Raw genomic sequence first — 20,741 nt, forward strand, 5'->3', positions numbered from 1 at the left:
TCCGTCTTCACTACTTTGGTCTTGTCAGAAGCTGAGGCACACACCCAGCTCCCAGCTTTGGTCTCCCAGTACATGACAGTCCAGGTGCCAAGAGGGTGGTGCCAGACTCTTTTTGGTGGTGCTCAGTGGCAGGATGAGTAGTGGCCATAAACTAAAGCATGAGAAAGAACTTTTTTACACTGAGTGTGGCAGCTGCCTGGGGAGGTGGTGGAGTTATCTTCTCTAGAGACGTTCGAAATCCACTAGGACATGCTCCTGTGTCACCTGCACCAGCTGGCCCTGCCATGGCAGATGATCTCCAGAGGTCCCTCCCAATGCCAACGACTCTGAGATTCCGTGAAGGTGTTTCTCCTCACTCCAGAGGCCACCTGGACACAGGGCTCAGCTGGAACACATACACTTGGAGCCTGACAGCAGGATGAGGAACAACTTAACGACCTTGTTCAGCTCCAGCCTTTTGGACGTGCTAAACACGTCAACACACCTAAGAGGTCTCCTTTGCCTTTTAGAAAATGGGGCTTCCAGAACGAGGTGGTTTATGCAAAGCCGCTGCGACCTCACACACCTCATGCCCCACCCACAAAACAACAGCTGATTTAGGTTTTTAAAATGCCATTATTGGCGGGGGGAGGGAACAAAACCAACCAAACAAAAGAGCCAAGCCATACAAACCCCTGCCTTCTGGAATTTTTCTGGTACTTTGGCCGCTCTGGCGGCCCGTAGGAGGCTACGGCGCTGCCGTGAGCGCGGCGGCCGCGCAGGCGCAGCGGTGCCGGGGTGGGCACGGGCGCGGGCGCGGGGGCGCGGATGGCGGCGGTGCCGCGCGATGCTGCGCTGGCTCGTGGCCGTGCTCAGCCACTCCTGCTTTGTCCCCAGGGGCGGCTCCATGTTCTACGCGGTGCGCAAGGGCCGGCGGACCGGCGTCTACCGCTCCTGGTGAGCAACGGCCCTGGTGGAGCGGGGAGCCCACCTGGCCCGGCCTTACCGCTGCCCGCTCTTTTGCAGGGCGGAGTGCCAGGAGCAGGTGAACAAGTTCCCCTCCGCTAGCTTCAAGAAGTTCGCCACCGAGAAGGACGCCTGGACCTTCGTGCGCGCCGGCCTCCCGGGGCCGCAGCAGCCCGAGCCGGCAGGTAGCGCGTCCCGCCGCCCGGGAGGGAGAAGGCGAAGGACGGCGGGCGGCCGGGGGCTCGGGGAGTCACGGCGGCTGTGGCAGCGCTGCGGCTGCTGCCGAAATGCGAGCACCAACCCCTGAGCATTCCTCGTCACTGGCGCAGCGCCGTGGCGATGGCCTCAGGACACTGTGAAGGATGTGCTAGTGCAGTGAAAGTGTTTCTGTGGGTGTTTGGAGAGAGTTGTTTGTTTCGTGTTTTAAGGTAAAAGGGCCCTTGCATGTCTCTTTCCTCTTCGGTTTTATTTATGAAGAATGACTGGCGTGTTTTATTTCTTTTCAATAATGGTTTAGGGTGGCGTCAGATAACGGACTAACATTGCTAATGGCTGCTAACAACTGTTGTCTTTAGAAGTAGTAGTTTCAAATAAAATTTTATTTTGCTGAATTTTTTTTTTTTGAAGAGGCATTTGGTCTTCCAGCTGTAACACAAGAAAGTGGTAGCCAGAGAGAGGAACCAGAATTAAATACCGTGTATTGCAGTTCGCATAAAAGGCCATATGAACAGTCTACAAATGAAGATCAGATTGCAAAACGTGTAAAACATGATGAAGTACACTCAGTGTGCTCAACACCAACAGTCAGTGAAGACAAGTTTTCATACATGGGTGAGGTCTTTGTTCATTCCTTTAATTATTTTCATTTGTTTGTTCTCTGTGATAAGCAAGAAGTGTAACTATTAGAAAGCTTTTAGAGAGGTTGTATATAGCAGCATCAGGCCCATTATTCCTTTTGGAAATGAAAATGTGAACCATGATCTATTTGGTCACATTGTCTTTCAGTTTAACTTTGATTGGTTTTAACTGGTATGAATATATAGTTTAATCACATTGTGATAGGTGTGATTTTATGTGTGTCTGGGCTACAGACTCTGTTTAAATGTTTGGATGTAGTTGGGAAGCTATGAAGAGGACATGAGCTATAGTGAGAAGTATGGGACTTGGGGTAGAAGTTCTTCTTGAGGCTGACTGGTTTGACAGCAGCGAGTGTGTCAAGCTGCAGTGGGACTTGTGGTGTTCTGAGCTGCTAATTCACAGGGCTTCTGCAGTTACCTTTTGGAAGGGGTCCCTGGGGAGGGAAGTTTTGGGGATTAATATACTGGCAAACATTTCTTCTATCTTAAATAGTGTTTTTGAAGAAGTGATTGAACTTCTGATTTTGGTAATTTTTTTGTAGGTGACTTTGCAGTTGTTTATACAGATGGTTGTTGCAGTGGTAATGGACGTAACAGGGCACGTGCTGGAATAGGTGTCTACTGGGGACCAGGCCACCCTTTGTAAGTAACTCAATGGATTTTTTTTGTTTTTATTATTAATATATTCTGTTTGGGTTTTATGTGATGTACAATGCCAGCCTCCTTTTAAATATGGGACTTTATTGTTGAGACTCACAATGACTGAGTCAGGAGATACTGAGGGGAACAAAGAAAGCAACCTCTCTGGGAAAAATCAACTGAAAATAATATTTTGGGGGGCTTAAGCTAGAGTTCAAGTAATGTGGAAAGTTTTAAAATAGAAGTGTGTGCATAGAAGATGACAAATATAATGTCATATTGATGTCAGGTCCAGAGATGCAGGTGGTTCTATGCAGGGGAAAGCTAGAGCTAGAATATCCATTTATCTTTTTTTACAAAAACAATAGTAACACTCTTGTCTTTATTTTTTTAATGTGTAGCCATTATACACCATTCTGAATACTTGGGATAACTAATCTACTCTTTGTTCTTTGGACACAGAAACACCAGTGAAAGGCTTCCTGGACGGCAGACTAATCAAAGAGCAGAAATCCATGTAAGTAGCAAATGTTCTGAAATGCTTCTTTATGTTATACTGCAGCTGCACTTTCATGCTTATTTCAACTCCGGTTTCCAGAAACCGGTATGGAGCTCTAAGGAAAGTGTGCAAAATATTCAGAGTTGTGACTTCAAACAAATAGTTACCTTCAGGTTTTATTGGTCTTTATTGGCTTTGAACTAGGTAATTCATCTTGAGAATTCCCAAATGCCACCAAGCACAGCTATTTAAACAGCCTTACATTAGGAAAGTCTGGCTCTCAAATCTGTATAGATTCTCTTGCATTTTTAATGTGTATGTTTCAGACCTTAGAGTCAGGGCTGCTGAGTATTGTTAAAGAGGAGAGTCAGCTTCTTATGATGACATGATCAGAGTATCTCATTCCTTAGATAAATCTAAAGAGCAATTCTAGGCTCCTGACTAACTTCTATTGGCAACAGCAGATTTAGTCTTCTCTTGTCATCTCCTCTTAATTATGCTATTGCTGCTATCCCACACTCCATGTTTGGAGATGAACTGAAATGGGCAATTGATCTACTTAAAAACTACATAGTTCATTTTAGAGGTGGTGTTGGTGTGCCAGTGATCAAACTTGTCACTAAAGAGCTTTTCAGTTCTACACCCACACCCAACTGCTTCTTCCTGTTATATTTCAGAGCACCAAAAAAAACCCAAAAAAACCAAAAACCCAATCCCCAACCTTTCAAGGCTTCCAGACTGTTGGAACTGATATGAATTCTTCCTCTTCAAGGTTTTGGAGAAAATGCTTTGGTATTGACAGAGGTTTTGTTAGTTAGAAAATGGGTCAGAGAGCTTCAGCACAGATTTGAACATCAGAATGTTACGAGGTTTTGTTTGCCATTGAAGCTTAAGTGCCTGCCTCTTTGCCTGAATCATAAAGGTGTCATCTGCAATACACAATTTTGGGATCCTCTACACTAAAACATGTTGATAACCACTGGTGGAGAAGTTACAGTAACACTCTGTAGTTCGGGGTTAGCATCAGGTACTTTGTTGGTATTTTAATTCCATGTGGTCAAAATGCCTTCTGAACTGTGGTTGTTTTGAAATGTTCTTAAGGCAGCCTGCAAAGCGATAGAGCAAGCCAAGAGTCAAAACATCAAGAAGTTAATAATCTACACTGACAGCAAGTTTACTATTAACGGTAAGTTAATGATTTTAATTTTCCTAATCCTTAAAGACACTGCCTGCTTTTTCATTACATAAGACACAGAACATTCGGAGTCCTGGAGAGAGGAATGTAGGGAAGACAGTGCATAACTTATCACTTCTGACTCTGAAAACTTCAGAGTATCAGGCATTGCCTGCTAACTACATGAAATAGAAGTAGAGTCAAAGTGTCTGTTACAGTAAATGCTGACAGAAGTAACAGCAGGATTTGTGTCTTGAGGTGTTCAGTATGACACAAAATCTCGAAAAAATGTTCATTTATAGGCTGTTAAGGCAGTACTCAGGAGATGACTTGCAAGTTGGTGTGGTAACGTGTAGGGTTTTGTTGTTTTGCTTGCATTGGAGAGGCTGTCTTTAACACACACACCTGTGAAATATATTCAGGTTCTTTTGCTTCCGAGCTTTTAGGCTACACTGGAAGACTAGTCAGAGATCTATGCTTAGAAAATGTATTAAAAGACCTGGAAAATTTTATTTTATTCTCTGTAAATACTGTATGAAGCAGCCAATAAGGCTTAATTTCTGAAAAAAACCTTCTGCCTCTTTCCTCAAGATGTTCAGATTTTGTTCCTGTGATAATCTGGTATAGATCTGGTTGAGGTTTTTTCTGGTTTTTTTTTTTTTTTTTTCTCAATTTTGCAAAGGCAGTACATGTTTTTTGTTGTTTCCAGATCACTTTGAAGATTTGATTTTAGTGGGTTTTTTTCTGAAATAACATTAAACAAAAACCTGTAAAAACTATAAGTGCAACTTATAGTTGAGAATGTCACGTTTTTTGGTTTTGTCTTGGTCTCCTTGGTTTTGCTTGCAGTTTTATTTTGCATTTTGATACACAGAGGTGCAGGTTCCATTCTTGTTTTAAACAGGTTTTTTTGTAGATGTGTCTACGAGCTGTTATTTAAAAATGCCAGAGAAGGAGGCTTGCAGTTAAGCATAAATGGATGTAATGTGGTTTTTTGGTGTTTGTAATTTTTTTTTTTGGTTGTTTAGATTCAGGTCATGAAAGCAGTAAGGATGTCTTACATTGTCCACACCAGCAAAGATACTAAAAAAAAATAAAAATCCTTACTTAAGGCACAGTATAGAAAATTCTCTGGCAAGCAGTAGACTTTGCTTGCTGTGTCATCAAGCAAGTCCTTAGCTTCAGTTTATTGAAGTTCATGAGAGTTTGTTTACAATTCATGTATAAGATTGTAGTCTTTAAATTAAATACCTCTTTAGAAAAACATGGGCAGCTCAGGTAGTAATGAGACAATACAATCCTGAAAGACAGCAGCAGAGAACCAAACAAGAATTAACTTTTGTCTCCAGTGTTTTTGCCTGAGACTTTGTACAGAGATGATGTCTTGTTAAAGGCTGTGGGCTCCATCTTCATCCTTGCTGGCTTCTTTAATATCACTCTTATGGTGATACTCTCTTTGCACAGGTATTACGAGCTGGGTTGACAACTGGAAAACAAATGGCTGGAGAACAAGTTCAGGAGCAAGTGTAATAAATAAAGAAGATTTCGAAAGACTTGATAATCTAGCAAAAGACATAGAAATTCAGTGGGTAAGATCTTTGTTTCTTATTTTTAATGACATCTTAAACATGTTTCTGGTAGAAACTTAAAAGTGTGATCACGACTCAGACTTTGTAGACCATAATATTGTACATCCTTAACTAAAACAGTAAATACACAGAAGCTGCTTGTTGTGTTTAAAGGAAATTAGCAACATTACCTAGATTCTTTGAACCAGTATTTAATTTATTTAAATAAATATTTGTATGTTTCCTGTCTCTTATTACTGCTTAGAAAATGCCTGAAATAATTATTTATAGTTTGTTAGTGCTGGTATTAGATGCAATTTCTGTTCCTGGAAATCTGACCTTAGAATATAACTAAGTTTGGCTTTTTTTGTCCTAGCTGGATTTCTGTATTTGCTTGTCAGAACTCTTTAGGATGCTGGTTTGTTGGAGTAACTCAATCACATGAGTGTCTTTAAAGTGGGAAAACTGAGTGTGTGTAACCCAAAATAAGCTAGCTCTAGTGCCTTAACTGCTTCTTCTAAGAAAAATTGGTACAAGAAGGTCTTTAAAATAAAAAAAAATTAAGTTGTTTTGCTCTCTAGTAAAGAAGTAAACCAACTTCTATGCAGGTATTTACGGTAAAATGTATTTTTCTGTAACCTCTAATAATCAGTGCTTAACGCTTCAGGGAATACATTCCTTTGCCTCTTAAATTTTAGCCTAATTATGGTATAGGACCACTGATTTGAGAAAATGTGTACAGCTGACTTTGCAGCTACTAATGGCATGTCTACTCAGCTTCTGTCTTTACTCCATAGAAAGCAGGATCATGTAGCTATTTAATGTGCAATTTTTTGATGGGAATTTATTGCAGGTATTCTGTGTTACAGAATTGGTGACTGCACTTTACACCCTGACTAGCTTTTCTATAGCTACTCCTATTTTCTGAGGAGAAAGCATAAAAATTCAAAGCCCAACTAAGTTCAGCTGTTCTTGGGAATATTTTACATAATTAAAAGATAGTCCTTTATGCACACTTCTTAAACCTAAATCTCTTAAAAAGGTGGGAAGAATTTTGTTTCAGGAGAAGTGTATGCATGAAGTTGTGCACGGGCTGCAGGCAAATCTCTGCTCCACCGTGGCCCTCCCTGGGCTGTAGGGGGGACAGACTGAGTGACCATGGTCTCACCACAAACTGAAGAGAATCTCTGCTCAGGTGCCTGGAGTGCCGCCTCCTTCTGCACTCCCTTGGTGTCTGCAGAGCTGCTGTTTTCACATATTCTCACTTTTCTCTGGCTGTTGTGCAGCATTTTTACCTCTTCTTAAATATGTTATTACAGAAGAGCCATCAGCTTTGCTGATGGGCTTAGTTGTGTTGAACTGTGGGTCCCTTTTGGAGCTGTCTGGGTCTGGCTCCCTCACATGTAGAGGCACTGCTAGTGACAGAAAACACACCTACAGCACGTGGTACCAACTCCTTGCCATGTAAATCTAGTGTCGCTTCACACACACACCTTCGTGCTTGTCCCCTCTCAGATCTTGTCAAATAACAAGCTTGATCTTCTTCCTACCTTCCTATTCCACTCTTGCTTCTGACAAGGATGGGCTTAAAGTGTTTTTCAGTTCCTGATTGATGGATTGACAGTTAAGACATCTGATAATTAAGAGGATCTTGTAATATCCTATGTATGTGTCCTAAGTGAATGCTGTACCTACCAAGGCTTTTAGTGGAATAGAGGTGCTTTAAGTTTAAGCACTGAATACAGGAAGGTGGGAATTTTGAATTGGAGCTGTTGTCTGCATTTCTTAAAGGATAAGTTAGCTGGTCCTTATGCTTTTCACTAATTCCCATAAAGAGGATATTCAGTTTGGCAAGAGAGGAAGAGAGGCAGTGAAAATCCCTGGGAAGAAAACCTAAGGGCTAAATATTAGGTGGGGACCTCTCAGGAGGTGGTCCTGTACTATCAATGACAGAGCATTGCTTGATCAAATTATTGTATCTGCTTTCTTTCTGATTTCTTCGTTATCTAACACTCCTATATTTTTGTCCTGACAGATGCATATTCCTGGTCATGCTGGCTTCCGAGGAAATGAGGAAGCTGATAGACTGGCAAGAGAAGGAGCTCTGAAACAAAAGTGCTGATGTCCTGGGACTAGAGACTGTTGTACTGGGAGGAAAAGGCCTAACATGACAACAACTTGAACTGCTACAATTGTTTTGGAGTTGAACTTTGAGCTATACTTCTTTCTGGCCTGAAACACGAAATATAAACCAACTTCTGGGAAGGAAAAACCCACATTTTCTTCTGTTGTATTTGTTTTACAATTGAGACAATGTTTAGTTGATGATACTGAGTATTTGGTTTTATCTCCGTCTATTGGAAGGGCTGTTAGCTGTCTTATGTACTTATGAATTCACTTTAAAGACAGGCTTCTGAAGAAGTAATTTTAAATCAAAGTGTTCTGTATTTTCTTCTTAGTGAAATAAATTTTATTTTTTTTTTGTATAGAGGTATATATTGCAGCCCAAAATAGTTGGGGCCGACTTTGGGGTTGCTTGATTTGGTAGGAGGTCGCCTAATACAGATATCCATTGATCCACTCTGGCATTCTGGTACTGGCAATAACTGCTCCACAGATGGGCTTGTAACACTGACCTGTGTGTGCATCACAGTGTCAGCTACAGCACCAGTAGCTTTCTTTTTTCATCCTACCCTGCAGAATAACATGATAAAAAGCCAGGTCACAGGAAAACTTGAACAATGAATTTTTATTGTTCTTTTTACCTGATTCATATTCAAGCTCTTAGTCTCTAACTTCCTGTTTTTATTAATTAGGGGGTTTATGCATACTGGTTCTTGTTAGCATTGTTAATTCTTCTTCAGTGTTGTCCCAAAAGGTAATTGGTAATTGACCATTTCATCTGAAATCTGATAAGCTTCACTATACTTTCAGATCTCAAGTGTTTCACTTCATTTTTCCAGTCAATTATGAGATTAATGGAATTGCTAATGTGCACTTGAGTTGGAGAGTAATTACCACTAATCAACAATGATTTGTTTTCTATGCAAGTATAGAGGAAAAGCAAACAGGTTTGTTGTGCTTTTTATATGTGTCAACTTCTCTATATGGTACCTTTGTACTAGTGAATAGTAGGGCTTAAGCTAGAAGTCACTGAAATGTTTTTGTATTTGTTAATTTCTGTACAGATAGTTAGAGCTGCAGAAGTTTGTAACTTAATAGATTATCATAATGCATGAGAACTTTCTTGAGGGAAAGTGTGAGGTTTACATACTTTGTCACATGATTGTAGTAGGAAGAAACTGGCTAGCCAGTAGTTAATAGATCAGTGATGATTTTTATTTTTTCTTCTCATCCAAAACTGCACATTGCAGCTCATCTAGGGGTAAGGAGGGCACTGGTTGGGCTCCCTCTGCTTCTTGGTATATGTGCACACAATTATTTAGGAGTTTGGCTGCAAAAAAAAAAAAAAAAAAATCCACCACCCTGATCAGATTTCTAGCAACTTGCCTCTCTTGTTTAACAGAATAAGCAAATTCTGTTAACTGTATGGAAATAAGTTTTGTGGGGTGGTGGTTTGGTTTTTTGTGTTTGTTTGGGGTTTTTTGTTGTTTTGTTTGTTGTAGGTTGGGTTTGTTTGTTTGTTTGTGGTTTTTTTGGTTTTTTTAAAGCAGGAGCTTTGGAAAACCCATAAGATAATGGTGGGTAAATCATAACAATGTATAATACTGAATTTAGGCCACTTGATTACCTGAATATAATAGGTAGATTATAATAGAAAATCTAATAGGACAGTTTTCCATCAATTTGATATAAATGTGTATTCTTAATCTGGAAATATAGGACAGAAGAAAGCCAAGAGGAAGGTTACAAGATTAAGGCTGATTAAAGGATGGAAAACAAACAGTACATCTCAAAAGGACTTAACGGGCTTGAGGGCCTGCAGAGGATGGTGGATATTATGTCATCTTTTCAGAGAACTGCAACTTTAGGAGAATATTGTCACTTAGCACCCACAATATTCAGTGCTAGCTGTCCGAAAACACCTACTTGTCTTCCATGTGCCTTAGCATAGCTTCTAGATTATCTGTTTGATAACCAATAGTGCCTAAACATAAATACTACACATTAAAGGGATCTGGTACCTTTTTATAAGAATTGGAATAGTAGTGGTTGACAGTTGGGTAAGTAAAAATCTTTTTAGAAAAAAAACTTCTAAAGTTAGCTGTCTGTTGATTTAAGTGCCGTGCAGAATCGGGTAGATGCAGAAGTGTGGAGACTGGAGGGGACACATCCCAGGCTCTCTTCCTCAGTCCAGCTCGGGGAGGACACTGACGGTGTGGCTCCGTGGATGGAGACAATACAAGTTATGCTTGCACAGATATCTTAACACTTAATTTCCGTTTTTCCATATTGTGGGGTTGCGATGCGGGCCTTTAAGCCTGAGCAGTAGCAGTAAGTTCCGTCAGAGCTTTATAGCGAGGGGCGGCATGATGCGAACACCGCGGCCGGTCCCTCAGGCTACCCCGGGAGGCTGGCGCGGATGAGAAGCGCCGAGCCCCGGCCGTTCTCTGGTGGCGACCCTCGGCTCTCAGCCTGGAGCTGTTCACTCGGGCTCCGCACCGCGCCCTGTTCAACGCGTTTGCAGCGGCCCACGGCGCCCCTGTCAGGCTGTAACCCAGGCCGCGGGGCGGGCCCGTCCCGCTCGCTGCCGGGCCCGGAGCCCCGCCGGGGCGGGACGTGCCGCCAGCCCGGCCCCCGGGCGCTGTGGCGGCGAGATGGTGGAGGCCTGGTACATGGACGAGTCCCAGGAGGACCAGCGGGCGCCGCACCGCCAGCGGCCCAACCGCGCCGTCAGCCTGGAGCAGCTGCGCCGCCTCGGCGTGGTGTACCGGAGGGTACGGGGGAGGGCACGGCGGTGGGTACCGAGGGCTCGGCGGGGGGACAGCAGGGCACGGCAGTGGGTACCGAGGGCTCGGCGGGGGGACAGGAGGGCACGGCAGTGGGTACCGAGGGCACGGCGGGGTGTAGAGCAGGGCACGGCAGTGGGTACCGAGGGCTCGGCGGGGGGACAGGAGGGCACGGCAGTGGGTACCGAGGGCACGGCGGGGTGTACAGCAGGGCACGGCAATGGGTACCGAGGGCACGGCGAGGGGACAGCAGGGCACGCAGTGGGTACCGAGGGCACAGCAGTGGGTACCGAGGGCACGGCGGGCACACCGAAGGTACGGCGCGGGGCCGGGCCGGGCCGCCCGCAGACGGGCAGGCAGCCGGGCGGGGGCCCGGTGCAGACACCCGTGTCCTTGCGGCAGCTCCGCCTGCAGCGGCCGGCCCGCCCCGGCGCTCTCGGCACCTCGCGATTCCCACGGGTGCCCGGAGTTCCGCCTCCAGCAATGGCGTCCGAGTAATTTATTTTTTTTCCCTTGCCTATTTTTTAAGTTGGATGCTGATAACTATGAAACTGATCCATGCTTGAAAGAGATTCGGAGGGCCGAAAATTATTCTTGGATGGATATAGTGACCATACATAAAGACAAGCTTCCAAACTATGAGGAAAAGGTGCGTGAAACTGTGCTCTCAGTGCGGGTTTCGGCGCCGCCGTCTGCCGCTGGAGCATGCGGCCAGCGTGTGACAGCCCAGCGGGACACGGGGATGAGGCTTCCACGTCTAAAATACATCCTGTACCGAATCCTGAACATTAGAACAGAACTTTTGATATTATTTTAAAGATAGCAGAGGTCTTTTGCTTCTGTAGATTGCCTTCAAAGGTTTTGAGGATCATTTCTATCACTGTCATTTCAAAACTGAGATTCCTACCAGGAGAGTTCTGCCAATGCTGACCTGTCCTCAGAGAGCCTCTCTGGGATGAAGGCAAGTGGCTGCCAGCTGGGCCTGCGCTTTGAAGGCTTTTACATCCTGATGGCTGCTTGCATAACGTGTCTTTTTAAAGTGAGTGTTAACCCCATAGAACAGGAGGGATACATTCTTTGTACAAGAAGATTTTTTTACCTTGGAGAGCTCATATCTTGACAATTTCATTATAGCTCATCATTGTTCAGGTGAGCCACCTAGAAGGTGCTTTTGCTTTCTCATCCCAGCCTCCAGGTGCTGCTGGCTTGCTGCTCTGACTTGAGGACAGCAACCCAATGACACTTGAATATTTTTATTAAATTTCAAGTTAGCAGTTTGTTTTAAGCCCAGTGTGTTTTGTTTTGGTGAGAAGGTGAATTAGGTAAGTAACTCATTAGGTAGATGGCTTGGGTAGGTTCTATCTGAGAGAAAGGTGGGCCATTCTCTACAGGATATAGGAACTTTTGCTAATCTTCTTGTGCTGGATCACTTCTGGCTCAAGGACATCTGTACAAGTGTGGCTAAATATCATCCAGACCTGAGCTGGTAGTGATGGTACCTGGCACTGCACTGCTCACTGTGCACTAATTATCTCAGGTCTCCATTAATTGAACTTTCAAAATGTGCTTTATATTCTGTGCATGTGTGAAGAATTGACCATTCCAGAAAAAAGAGAATGTTGCTGTCACTGCCTTGGACAAGAGAGCCTGAGCTGGGTCTCACTGTGTGTGGGCAGGCATGACACACTGTTTACATCAGATTGCTGTAGATGGGCCGTGTTTGGCAGTAACTGTGCTTTCAGACAGTGGTACTACCTTGTGCAGCTAATTCAGCTCTATGTAAGTGTAAAAGAGGAGAGATAATCTGTGGCTTTGTTTGGTGCTGCATGTTGCAGAAAAAAAAAGCACAAAATTATCAAACTGAGCAAGTGCAAGGACCAAATCCTCCAGTGGGAAGCTTTACCCATCTCTCTTTCAAATGGGTGTAGGCATTACTGTTATTTAGAGAATGGTTTACAGCTAGAGCTGCTGTTTCTTGTCAGAGGAATTCCTGCCCTCCAAAGGAAATGTAGGACTGCTTAGAGGTGTCCAGAGATGGGGGCTGTCTGTCTGTCTTGGCCATCTTAACCATGTTGGTCTCCTCTGTTAGGCTTTCACAGGGTAACTGTTTTAACTTTCTCAGCTTCTGTGTTTCTAACAGATTTTTTTGCAGTTTTCCCATGGTCAGTAGTTTTACAAAATATTTGCTATTTCTAGATAAAAACATTTTATGAAGAACATTTACACCTCGATGATGAAATTCGCTACATCTTGGAGGGATCTGGCTATTTTGATGTTCGAGACAAGGATGACAAATGGATTCGGATTTCCATGGAAAAAGGAGATATGATAACCCTCCCTGCTGGCATATATCACCGATTTACCCTGGATGAGAACGTATGTTGTTGTAGATTACCGTAAATTTTGATGACAAATCCATGTGAATATATAACACATTAGTAACTGCATGCCCTGAGACTTGCAGTTCATTAGCAAAACATATTAAATATGAAGAAGGAGAATGAAAAATACTAAATAATTCACAGCATCTGAACCTTTCATCTCCAGGTCACAGATTCAGCTTCTTCTCAGCTGTAAGTCATTGCCACATGATGTCTGTGGCATATCAGGCCTTGGGCTGTCCCTTCCACAGTTGCCCCAGCTGTCAGCTGAGGTGGACAACATCTAGATTGATCATTCTGTATTTTCTTGTGTATTTTTGTGGCGATAGAAGAGCATATCTGTGTCCAGCAGTGATATTTTTCACAAGTGTTAAAATCACCTTCGGGTAAAGATGGATTTAAGAGTCCTGAGGCACTACTTGCAACTGCTGTATGCTAAGCTGAATGTTGGCTTCACAGCTGGTGACCTCCTTTGGAAAGATACTGTTGTCAGTGGGAGAGTGAGATTGGCAGTTACAGCCCTAGTCTGTATTTCTTTTCTTGTGAGCTTTTACAAGCGTGTTTGTAACCTCAGCGTTACTCCTGCAAAATGGGGAAACTTGCTGTCTTCTGTGTGGTGAAATTGCATCTCTGGTGAAGAGAATGATTTTGAGAATGGTTTTGTTTTGAATCACCTGTCCAGATAGTAGTGCTCATACATGTGAAAAAGGGAGGTGCTGCTTTGGTGAAAAACCTGAGTTTTCCCATCTGCATCTTCAGATCCACAATGAATAAGCTACATTTACTATTCTCAGGCTTTTTCTTTACATAGACAAAATGTCAGGGGTTGAATCCCCAGGAAGTCTTCACTGTTTGACTTCAGGAACTTTAGTCTAGAAATGCCATCTTCAAAAGTAAAATCTTTAGGTCCTTCTCTGCCCTGGCATTTTGCAGCTAAGTTCTTCTGGTACCTAACTTTATTCTTACCATTGCTGAACACCTGGGTGTAAGATAATCGTCTGTCCATATTTTACAGAATAGGTAGGGTCTAAATCTATAGCATAGTGGACAGAAGAGGGGAGTTCCTCATAACCACATGGTTGGAGCACTTCTGCAGGATGTCAGATCGCATTTTCTACTGCCACAGCTGTACCTTGCACCAGGCATACTTTTGGTTAGCTGTTGTAAGAGGCTGTTGCTTTTCCTGTTGGAATCTGGAGACTTTCCACTTCCTGTAAGCATTATTTCGGGGGTAGTTTATGCACTCCCCATTCACTTTTTATGGCTGTGACTTTTACCCTTCTGGTATTGCCCAAAAACATTGTGTAAACATCTTGGATACTCCAGTTGCTGCTGTTTAACTGAGGAGATGGGATTTAAATGCTGCACTGCTGAGTATTGTGGATCCTGTGGAAAAGGTTTGCATAAAAGAGGATGGTTTTGGTGTCCTTGAAAAGGGGAGAAGTACTGCTGCTTCCTGAACTAAAGACACTGGTCATGACACAGTATATCACTCTGTAGGAGCCAGAGTCTTCCCCTGCAGGCACTGAGAGCAGGAACAGTAGAATAGTGCTGTAATTTTCTGGAATGTGTAAAGCTTTCAGTCCATCATGAAATAGTTTCAAAAATTTCTGCAGAAGTGCAAATGAAGCCTTAACTTTGGAATGAAGATCCCTTGAAAAAGAGCTCTTAAATGATTTGTCACCGCTTGTTCTTTGGCAGAACTACGTGAAGGCGATGAGGCTGTTTGTTGGAGAGCCCGTGTGGACTGCCTACAACAGGCCGGCTGACGATTTTCCTGCCCGGAAACAGTATATGAAGTTTTTGGCTGAAGAAACACATAGTGGTGTCTGAGACCTGACAGGTGGAACATCTTGAAGCCCCATCAGAATAAATGTGCCTTGTTGCTTTTCACTGATTAAACTTGCATTTACATAGGAAATCGGAATCAGAGAATCATAGAAGAATTTAGATTAAAAAGTAATTTGGATGTCATGTAATCCAACCCTATGAATTACTTATGCCAGTTTTAAAGCTAGACCAAGTTGCTTAAGACCCTGAGTTTTGGAAACCTCTGGTGGTGGAGGTCCCACAGCATCTCTGGGTGCTGGTTCCAACACTTAACTGCTCCCATGGCCAAGCATTTGTTCTTCATGGCCAACTCTCTGGTTGCCGTTTGAAGTTGTTATTGCCTTTTCACTGCATGTCTGAGAGAGTCTGTCTCTCTCTTCTTCACAGTCCCTGCTCTAGTAGGAAACTGTAGCTGAGTTGAGCCGCCTCCTCTCCAGGCTGCCCAAACCAGTGCCCTTGGCTGGGCTCCCTTCTGTTAAGTGTGATGTTCAACATGTTTTGCCCTAGTTCTGGTGGCTGAGATGTCACTTAGAACCACCTGATAGTTAAACTTCAACCACAGGATGTTTTGAGCCCAGTGGGCCTGAGGTTCTTCATCCACCCAGTAGTCTGTATCCTCAGTCAGGCTGCTGTGGGACACACCAGTGAAAGCCTTGGTGGAGCCAAGGTGAATGGCATTTATGGTCTGGTCTCCCCTCTGCCACAGAGCCACTGCCCCTGGCAGTCAACATCAAGCAGAATGGGCCCTTGATGAATTGGAATTGACTGGTTGCTCCCCATCACCTGGTATTTCTTGTGCCTGGAACGCCTTCCATAATGGTTTATTCTGTAACATTCCTGGGGACTGAAGCAGGGCTGACCAGCCTGCAGTTCTCCACATCTTCTTTCATGCCTTTTTGAAGGTGGCAGTATTACTTGCCTTTTTCTGCTCAAAAAGGTTTTCCTGATCTCTGTGACCTTTCAAAGATGCCGGCAGCCTTGCAGTGACATTAGCTAGTTGCATTTACAGCTGCTCAGGAATCCATTTACTAACCGTTTTTTCCTTGGTATTTCTGGCAGGTAGAATTGTGAGAGGTGGGCTACATTAATATTAATTTTGTTCAGAATCCATGCTAATGAACTACGTAGGATTCTGGTTTTAATTAAAGAAAATAAACCCTCTTTCATTCTTGTCTAAAAACGTTCGTAAGATAAATTTGCATAATCGGCATTTTAGTATGCAGCTTTCCAAGTTCTGCCCTGGTACAGAAAGCTGTGCTTTTCTCAGTAAAATGTAGCAATTTGTTCTTGTGAGTTATTAATAAAATTACTTTGACCTAGGTGTGTTTCGTTCTGGTGGTTTGTTTGTTTGTTGTTTTTTAATTCCTTGTACTGACATTTAGGACCCATTGAACAACAGTGTTACTGTAATTATTAATCAGCTTTTATTTCTTGTGCTGGCATTGATTTGTTCTGTGACATGGGACAAATCACTGACTGTGCCTGTTTCTTCAGCTGTGAGAGGGAGAAGAGTAGGCTTAGGCACACTGGGCTGGTTTTCAGTAAATGCCTTGTGCTTACACAGGACATGGAGCTCCCCAGCAATGGGCATTGGAGTGTTTTGCACTTCTCAGTGAAGGATTGTATCAGCTGGGCAGATGTACTGCTTGCTCCAGCTCTCAGTGGATGATGAGCTGACTGCAGCCTGTGTGCTGATTTCAGCCAGATATAATACATGCTCCTGCCTTGCAGTTTCCTAAATAAACAACTCGAGGAGGAGGTTGAAATGGCCCTACGTGGGTTTTCCTAATGTAGCAGATGATGGACAATTGAACTTCCCACTGTTCTTTCCTGTGAGTGTGTACACAGCCCTTCTTTAGTTGGTAAATTTGTTTTTCTCACTTTGTAGCAGCATTACTGGTAACCATTTCTAGGTGTTTTATTTCTTTAAGTGTTGCTGAAAGAGAAGTTGCAATTTTGAAGTAAAATTGTACAAAATTTACAAGTTCGAATGGGTGAAGAAAAAAGTCATGTTCCCTGGGGTTTGAGTTGCAGCCAGAGAAGATGTGGGAGCACAGCTGCCCCTTCAGTCTGCCAGTATGGGCTCAGTTTGTGGGAGGGGGAACAGGCATAACCCAAGCTTGCAAAATTGAAACTCACCCCCCTCTCCATGCATCCAGGACTGGCTTTTGTGCTGTGGTCTATAAGCCTGTCAGAAAAATCGGTGTTATGAGCAAATAGGAAGTTTAGCTATAGCCAGACACACATGGGGGAGGCTGTGCTGTGACATGTGCCTTACTGGCTCAGGGATTTGTGTGCCACTTGTCTGAAAGGGAGCACTTGAATGTCCTCTTGTACAGCACACTGGGGCTTCCTGCTCCCAGAACAAACTTTGGGGATTTTTCAAGGTACAACTACAGGAATAAATGACAGTTATTGCCTGCAGCAGATTTTATTCCTTTGATTTATATGCCACAGAAAATTGGGTATCTGAATGTGAAGTAAAATGACTGCTTTCTCCTGGTGCTGGGATCAGCCCCTGGTATCCCATCTAATTCATACCCCTTCTAAGCTTTTGCTTTTTGATCTCTCTCTGCAAAAGGAGAGGTGGGGCAGCAGCACTGGCCCTCAGCAAGCCCCACTTACAGAGCAGCCATCACCTACCAGGCTGGGGGAGCGACTGGGAAGAGAGCAGGTAATGCATTCTCCTCGGGAGAGATTTACAGTTTGGAGCAGTGATGAGGGATGGACAGTAAAAGAGGCTGCTTGCAGCTATTGCTTTCAGCAGCTCGTTGGTGTAGGATGTGACCTGGGAAGGAAGGCTGAGCCACCTTGTTTTGTTGCCTCTCTGGAGGAATATATACACCCGGTACAGCTCCCATCTCCCGGCTGTCAGAATAACACACGATCACCCCACTGGAGATCGTTCATCATTTTCATAGCACAATGCATTCTGCTGCTGAGAGGTGGCAGGGGCTGGGGGGGTTTGACTGTCAACACTTTGGAGTCCATGCCCTTTAGTGCTATAGGTGTCTTTGAAAGGGTGAAAGCTTTGCACTCTCAAAGTGGTTTTGTCAGCCAGGAAAAAAAGCAATTTGAGACCGGTATAAAGATTCCACACCTGCAAAGAGGTTATATGGGAAATTACAGTGGGAGGAAACAGCTGAGCAGAAAAAATGTTAATATTAATAGAAAACATTTAAGAGAGCAGAGAAATGGGAAGGAGAGCATGCCATTCCTTCAGATGAAAAATGTAGTTTATTTTCATAGTGATTTTTGTGGTTTTTTTCTTTCTTCCCTCCCCTTCCCACCCACCTCCTCACCCCCCACAAACAAAAAGTGCAAAGTTAAATTGATTTTTGGTCCAAAAACATGGTTCTGTTTTACCACAGCTAGTGGAAAATCTTGGTACATTGATGTAGTATGAAAATTCATGTAAGTAGTTCCAGCAACATCATATTGGCAGCATTAACTCAGGCATGGGAAATACTCCAGCTCCTCCAGGATTAGATTAGATTAAAAAAAAATAGGAAAAATGGTACTGAATTGAGATGTTTAAAGATAGCTTTTTTTGGTACCTATGTATTATTTTCTGTGTTAGTCCAAACCTTCCCAAAGTGGTATATACCCTATTTTCTCATTAACATCTTGAGAGAACTTTTCTGAAGGGTACTCAGTGCAAACTGTGGACGGACAGTAGGATTTTTAATAATTTAATAATTTAGGTGGGCAAACTGCATTCCCTTGTTATATGTCCTGGGGCAAGTTTCTTTGGCTGGATTTTTTAATGAAACGACATTTCACAGTTAACTAGTAACATCCATTTGGGGGGGGCTAAGAATAGGTGAAGAGAAGGGCTGCTGATGGTGAGTGTCTTGCCCTGGGCTGCCTGAGAGCGGGGGCTGTGCTGCTACCTGTAGCTGTGGGAGCTGGTAGCTGTCTGTCCTGGCTGCTGAACTTGGCAAGTATAAATCTTCATGTACTCAGAGCATCGGGTCCTACTGGCAGAACAGGCCAGAACTCTCCTGCTGGGTTTCTGGTTCCAGGATTTAGCTTGGACTAGAAACTTAGGAGAAGGGACAGTTTCCTGACAAAGGCAGTCATTTAGTATCAGCTGTCAAACACCAGCACATGCAAAGACTGAGATGCAAGCTGAGCACCGCTTTGAAGAATATTTCTTTGTAGTCAAATTGTGGATTTAGATATTTGACCAAGACGTGACTTGTGCTATGCTTGAATATGACATCATTTGTTTGGGAGTCTTTCCTGGGAAAATTATAGAAATGCCCAGATTCCCTCCCTCCCCACCCCAGTAGGGGAGGAAGTCTGAGAATAGGGTCACTGCCAGTTGTCTTCTATTTCCTGAAGCCAAACAAACACATCAACTCACTGGGGGGTGAATTGGTGTTACAATTTAAATATTCCTGGCTCAAAGATGCAGATTTTATTTGATTTACTTCACTCATTGTGATTTTACAGCTTGATTCAAAAAACATTTTGTGTGGTTGCAAGAAGGTAATACTCTGCTATACCTGCAATTTGAAAAACCTGTTTTTGTGCAACTGAGTCGCTAGCTCTCATTATTTATTAACTGTATAAATACCCAGATAAGGCAAAGAAGCAAAATTTCAGAAACCAAAATGCCTGGGGAAAGATTCAACAGTTAAAGGACTGTGAATCTCTTTTAATTCTGGCCTCCCCTGCTGCAGTTCTCTCTGGGATACCTGCATTAATTTTGTTTCATTCTCTATGCTGCTTCTCAGAGTACCAATTAAAAACTGTTGTGCCTGTCAATATTGGCTGGTAGAAAATTGGGCTGGGTATGCTCTGGGATTGCCTTTGGTCACAGACACAGCCCAGAGCAGCCAAACTGAGCTCTGGGCTCTGCTTTCCCTTGTGATCACAGGCATTTGAGCTGGGAGAATTTCATTTGGGTCCGCCCTCAGGCTTATTTTTTTTTTTTTTCCCCAAATGATTCAGGCAACTTAAAGCTGACCCACTGTTCATGGGAAAGAGGTGAGCTGTCCTTGGTGATGCTGTAACAAAACAAAGTGCTGGGGCATAAACAGAATGGTGGCCAGGTTATGCACAGCCTGCTGCCCCAGCCTTGCGTTGGGGCTCAGTCCTGCTGCCTGCCACTGGAAATGTGTCCCAGAATTTGAAGTACTTGTTCACATCCTGCATTGCAAATAGCAGGGTTTGGTTTTTTTTCTTTTTTTTTTTTTTTTTTTCTAATAAACAGCTCTAGTTCTGCATCCTTTTATTTCAGTTTTTTTTTTTGGTTTAGTACTGACAGTCTTGACAGTTTTTCAAAGCCAAAGAGGAACCTTCTCCCCCCTTCCTTCCTTGCCTCAAAAACGTAACATCCCATTTTTCCCTCTTTGTGGGAAAATTATAAGTCATTATTGCTGCCTTTCAGGTGGATTTATTTTAATGACTCTCATACATAATAAACATCTGCAGATGACTGCCCAAATCTAGAATAGAAAATCTACATGTCGATCCAGAACAGCTTGGAAAGGCAGCACCTAGGTCATCCTCCCATCCACATCTTTGTCTTCCTCCCTAAGATCAGGGTTGTGACCATCTCTCACACCTCTTAAAGAATGACAATTCTTAAATCTGTAATCCCCAGACTGGCTGGAAGAACTAAATGGGAAAAGCAGAAAAGCAGCTTTCTGTTACCATTTCCTGAAAGTTAGTGCTGGGGCTTGTTTGTATCCAGTACCACAGAACTGTTGTTCAAATCCCAGAAACTGAGCAGATTCCTACATTGCAAGGTACCTCATTGGTAAGATAATTCCTTAATGTTTAATTAAGGGGGTAAAAAGCAGGATGGAAAACGTGGATGGCATCTTCCTTTGAACTCTTATAGGTGTGAATTACTGGATAAACTCACTTTGTTTCAACACCTTTAATTTCCCTGGCCTCTGCTCAGGACAGCGGCAATATAGGTTGC

At 43.4% G+C, this 20,741-nt stretch overlaps 2 protein-coding genes across 3 annotated transcripts; both read left to right on the forward strand.

Annotated features, from left to right (window-relative positions):
• Positions 1–759: 759 nt before the first annotated feature.
• On the forward strand, positions 760–8,160 carry RNASEH1 (ribonuclease H1). 2 transcript variants are annotated; one of them, XM_066314859.1, is made up of 9 exons: positions 760–777; positions 877–936; positions 1,006–1,130; positions 1,573–1,776; positions 2,345–2,444; positions 2,904–2,958; positions 4,042–4,126; positions 5,579–5,703; positions 7,718–8,160. In XM_066314859.1, the coding sequence occupies exons 2-9, from the start codon at positions 887–889 to the stop codon at positions 7,802–7,804; spliced, it is 831 nt and encodes a 276-aa protein (XP_066170956.1). In that variant the 5' UTR covers positions 760–777; positions 877–886; the 3' UTR covers positions 7,805–8,160. The 2 variants fall into 2 exon arrangements, with proteins under 2 accessions (XP_066170956.1, XP_066170955.1); XM_066314858.1 differs by lacking the exon at positions 760–777 and having other exon boundaries at positions 787–936.
• Positions 8,161–10,420: 2,260 nt separating this feature from the next.
• Positions 10,421–16,122, forward strand: ADI1 (acireductone dioxygenase 1). The gene is made up of 4 exons (XM_066314861.1): positions 10,421–10,580; positions 11,122–11,241; positions 12,789–12,968; positions 14,675–16,122. The coding sequence occupies exons 1-4, from the start codon at positions 10,461–10,463 to the stop codon at positions 14,804–14,806; spliced, it is 552 nt and encodes a 183-aa protein (XP_066170958.1). The 5' UTR covers positions 10,421–10,460; the 3' UTR covers positions 14,807–16,122.
• The last annotated feature ends 4,619 nt before the right edge of the window (positions 16,123–20,741 follow it).

Source organism: Sylvia atricapilla, chromosome 3 (genome assembly GCF_009819655.1).
Source record: "Sylvia atricapilla isolate bSylAtr1 chromosome 3, bSylAtr1.pri, whole genome shotgun sequence".
Classification (NCBI taxonomy): Eukaryota; Metazoa; Chordata; class Aves; order Passeriformes; family Sylviidae; genus Sylvia; species Sylvia atricapilla.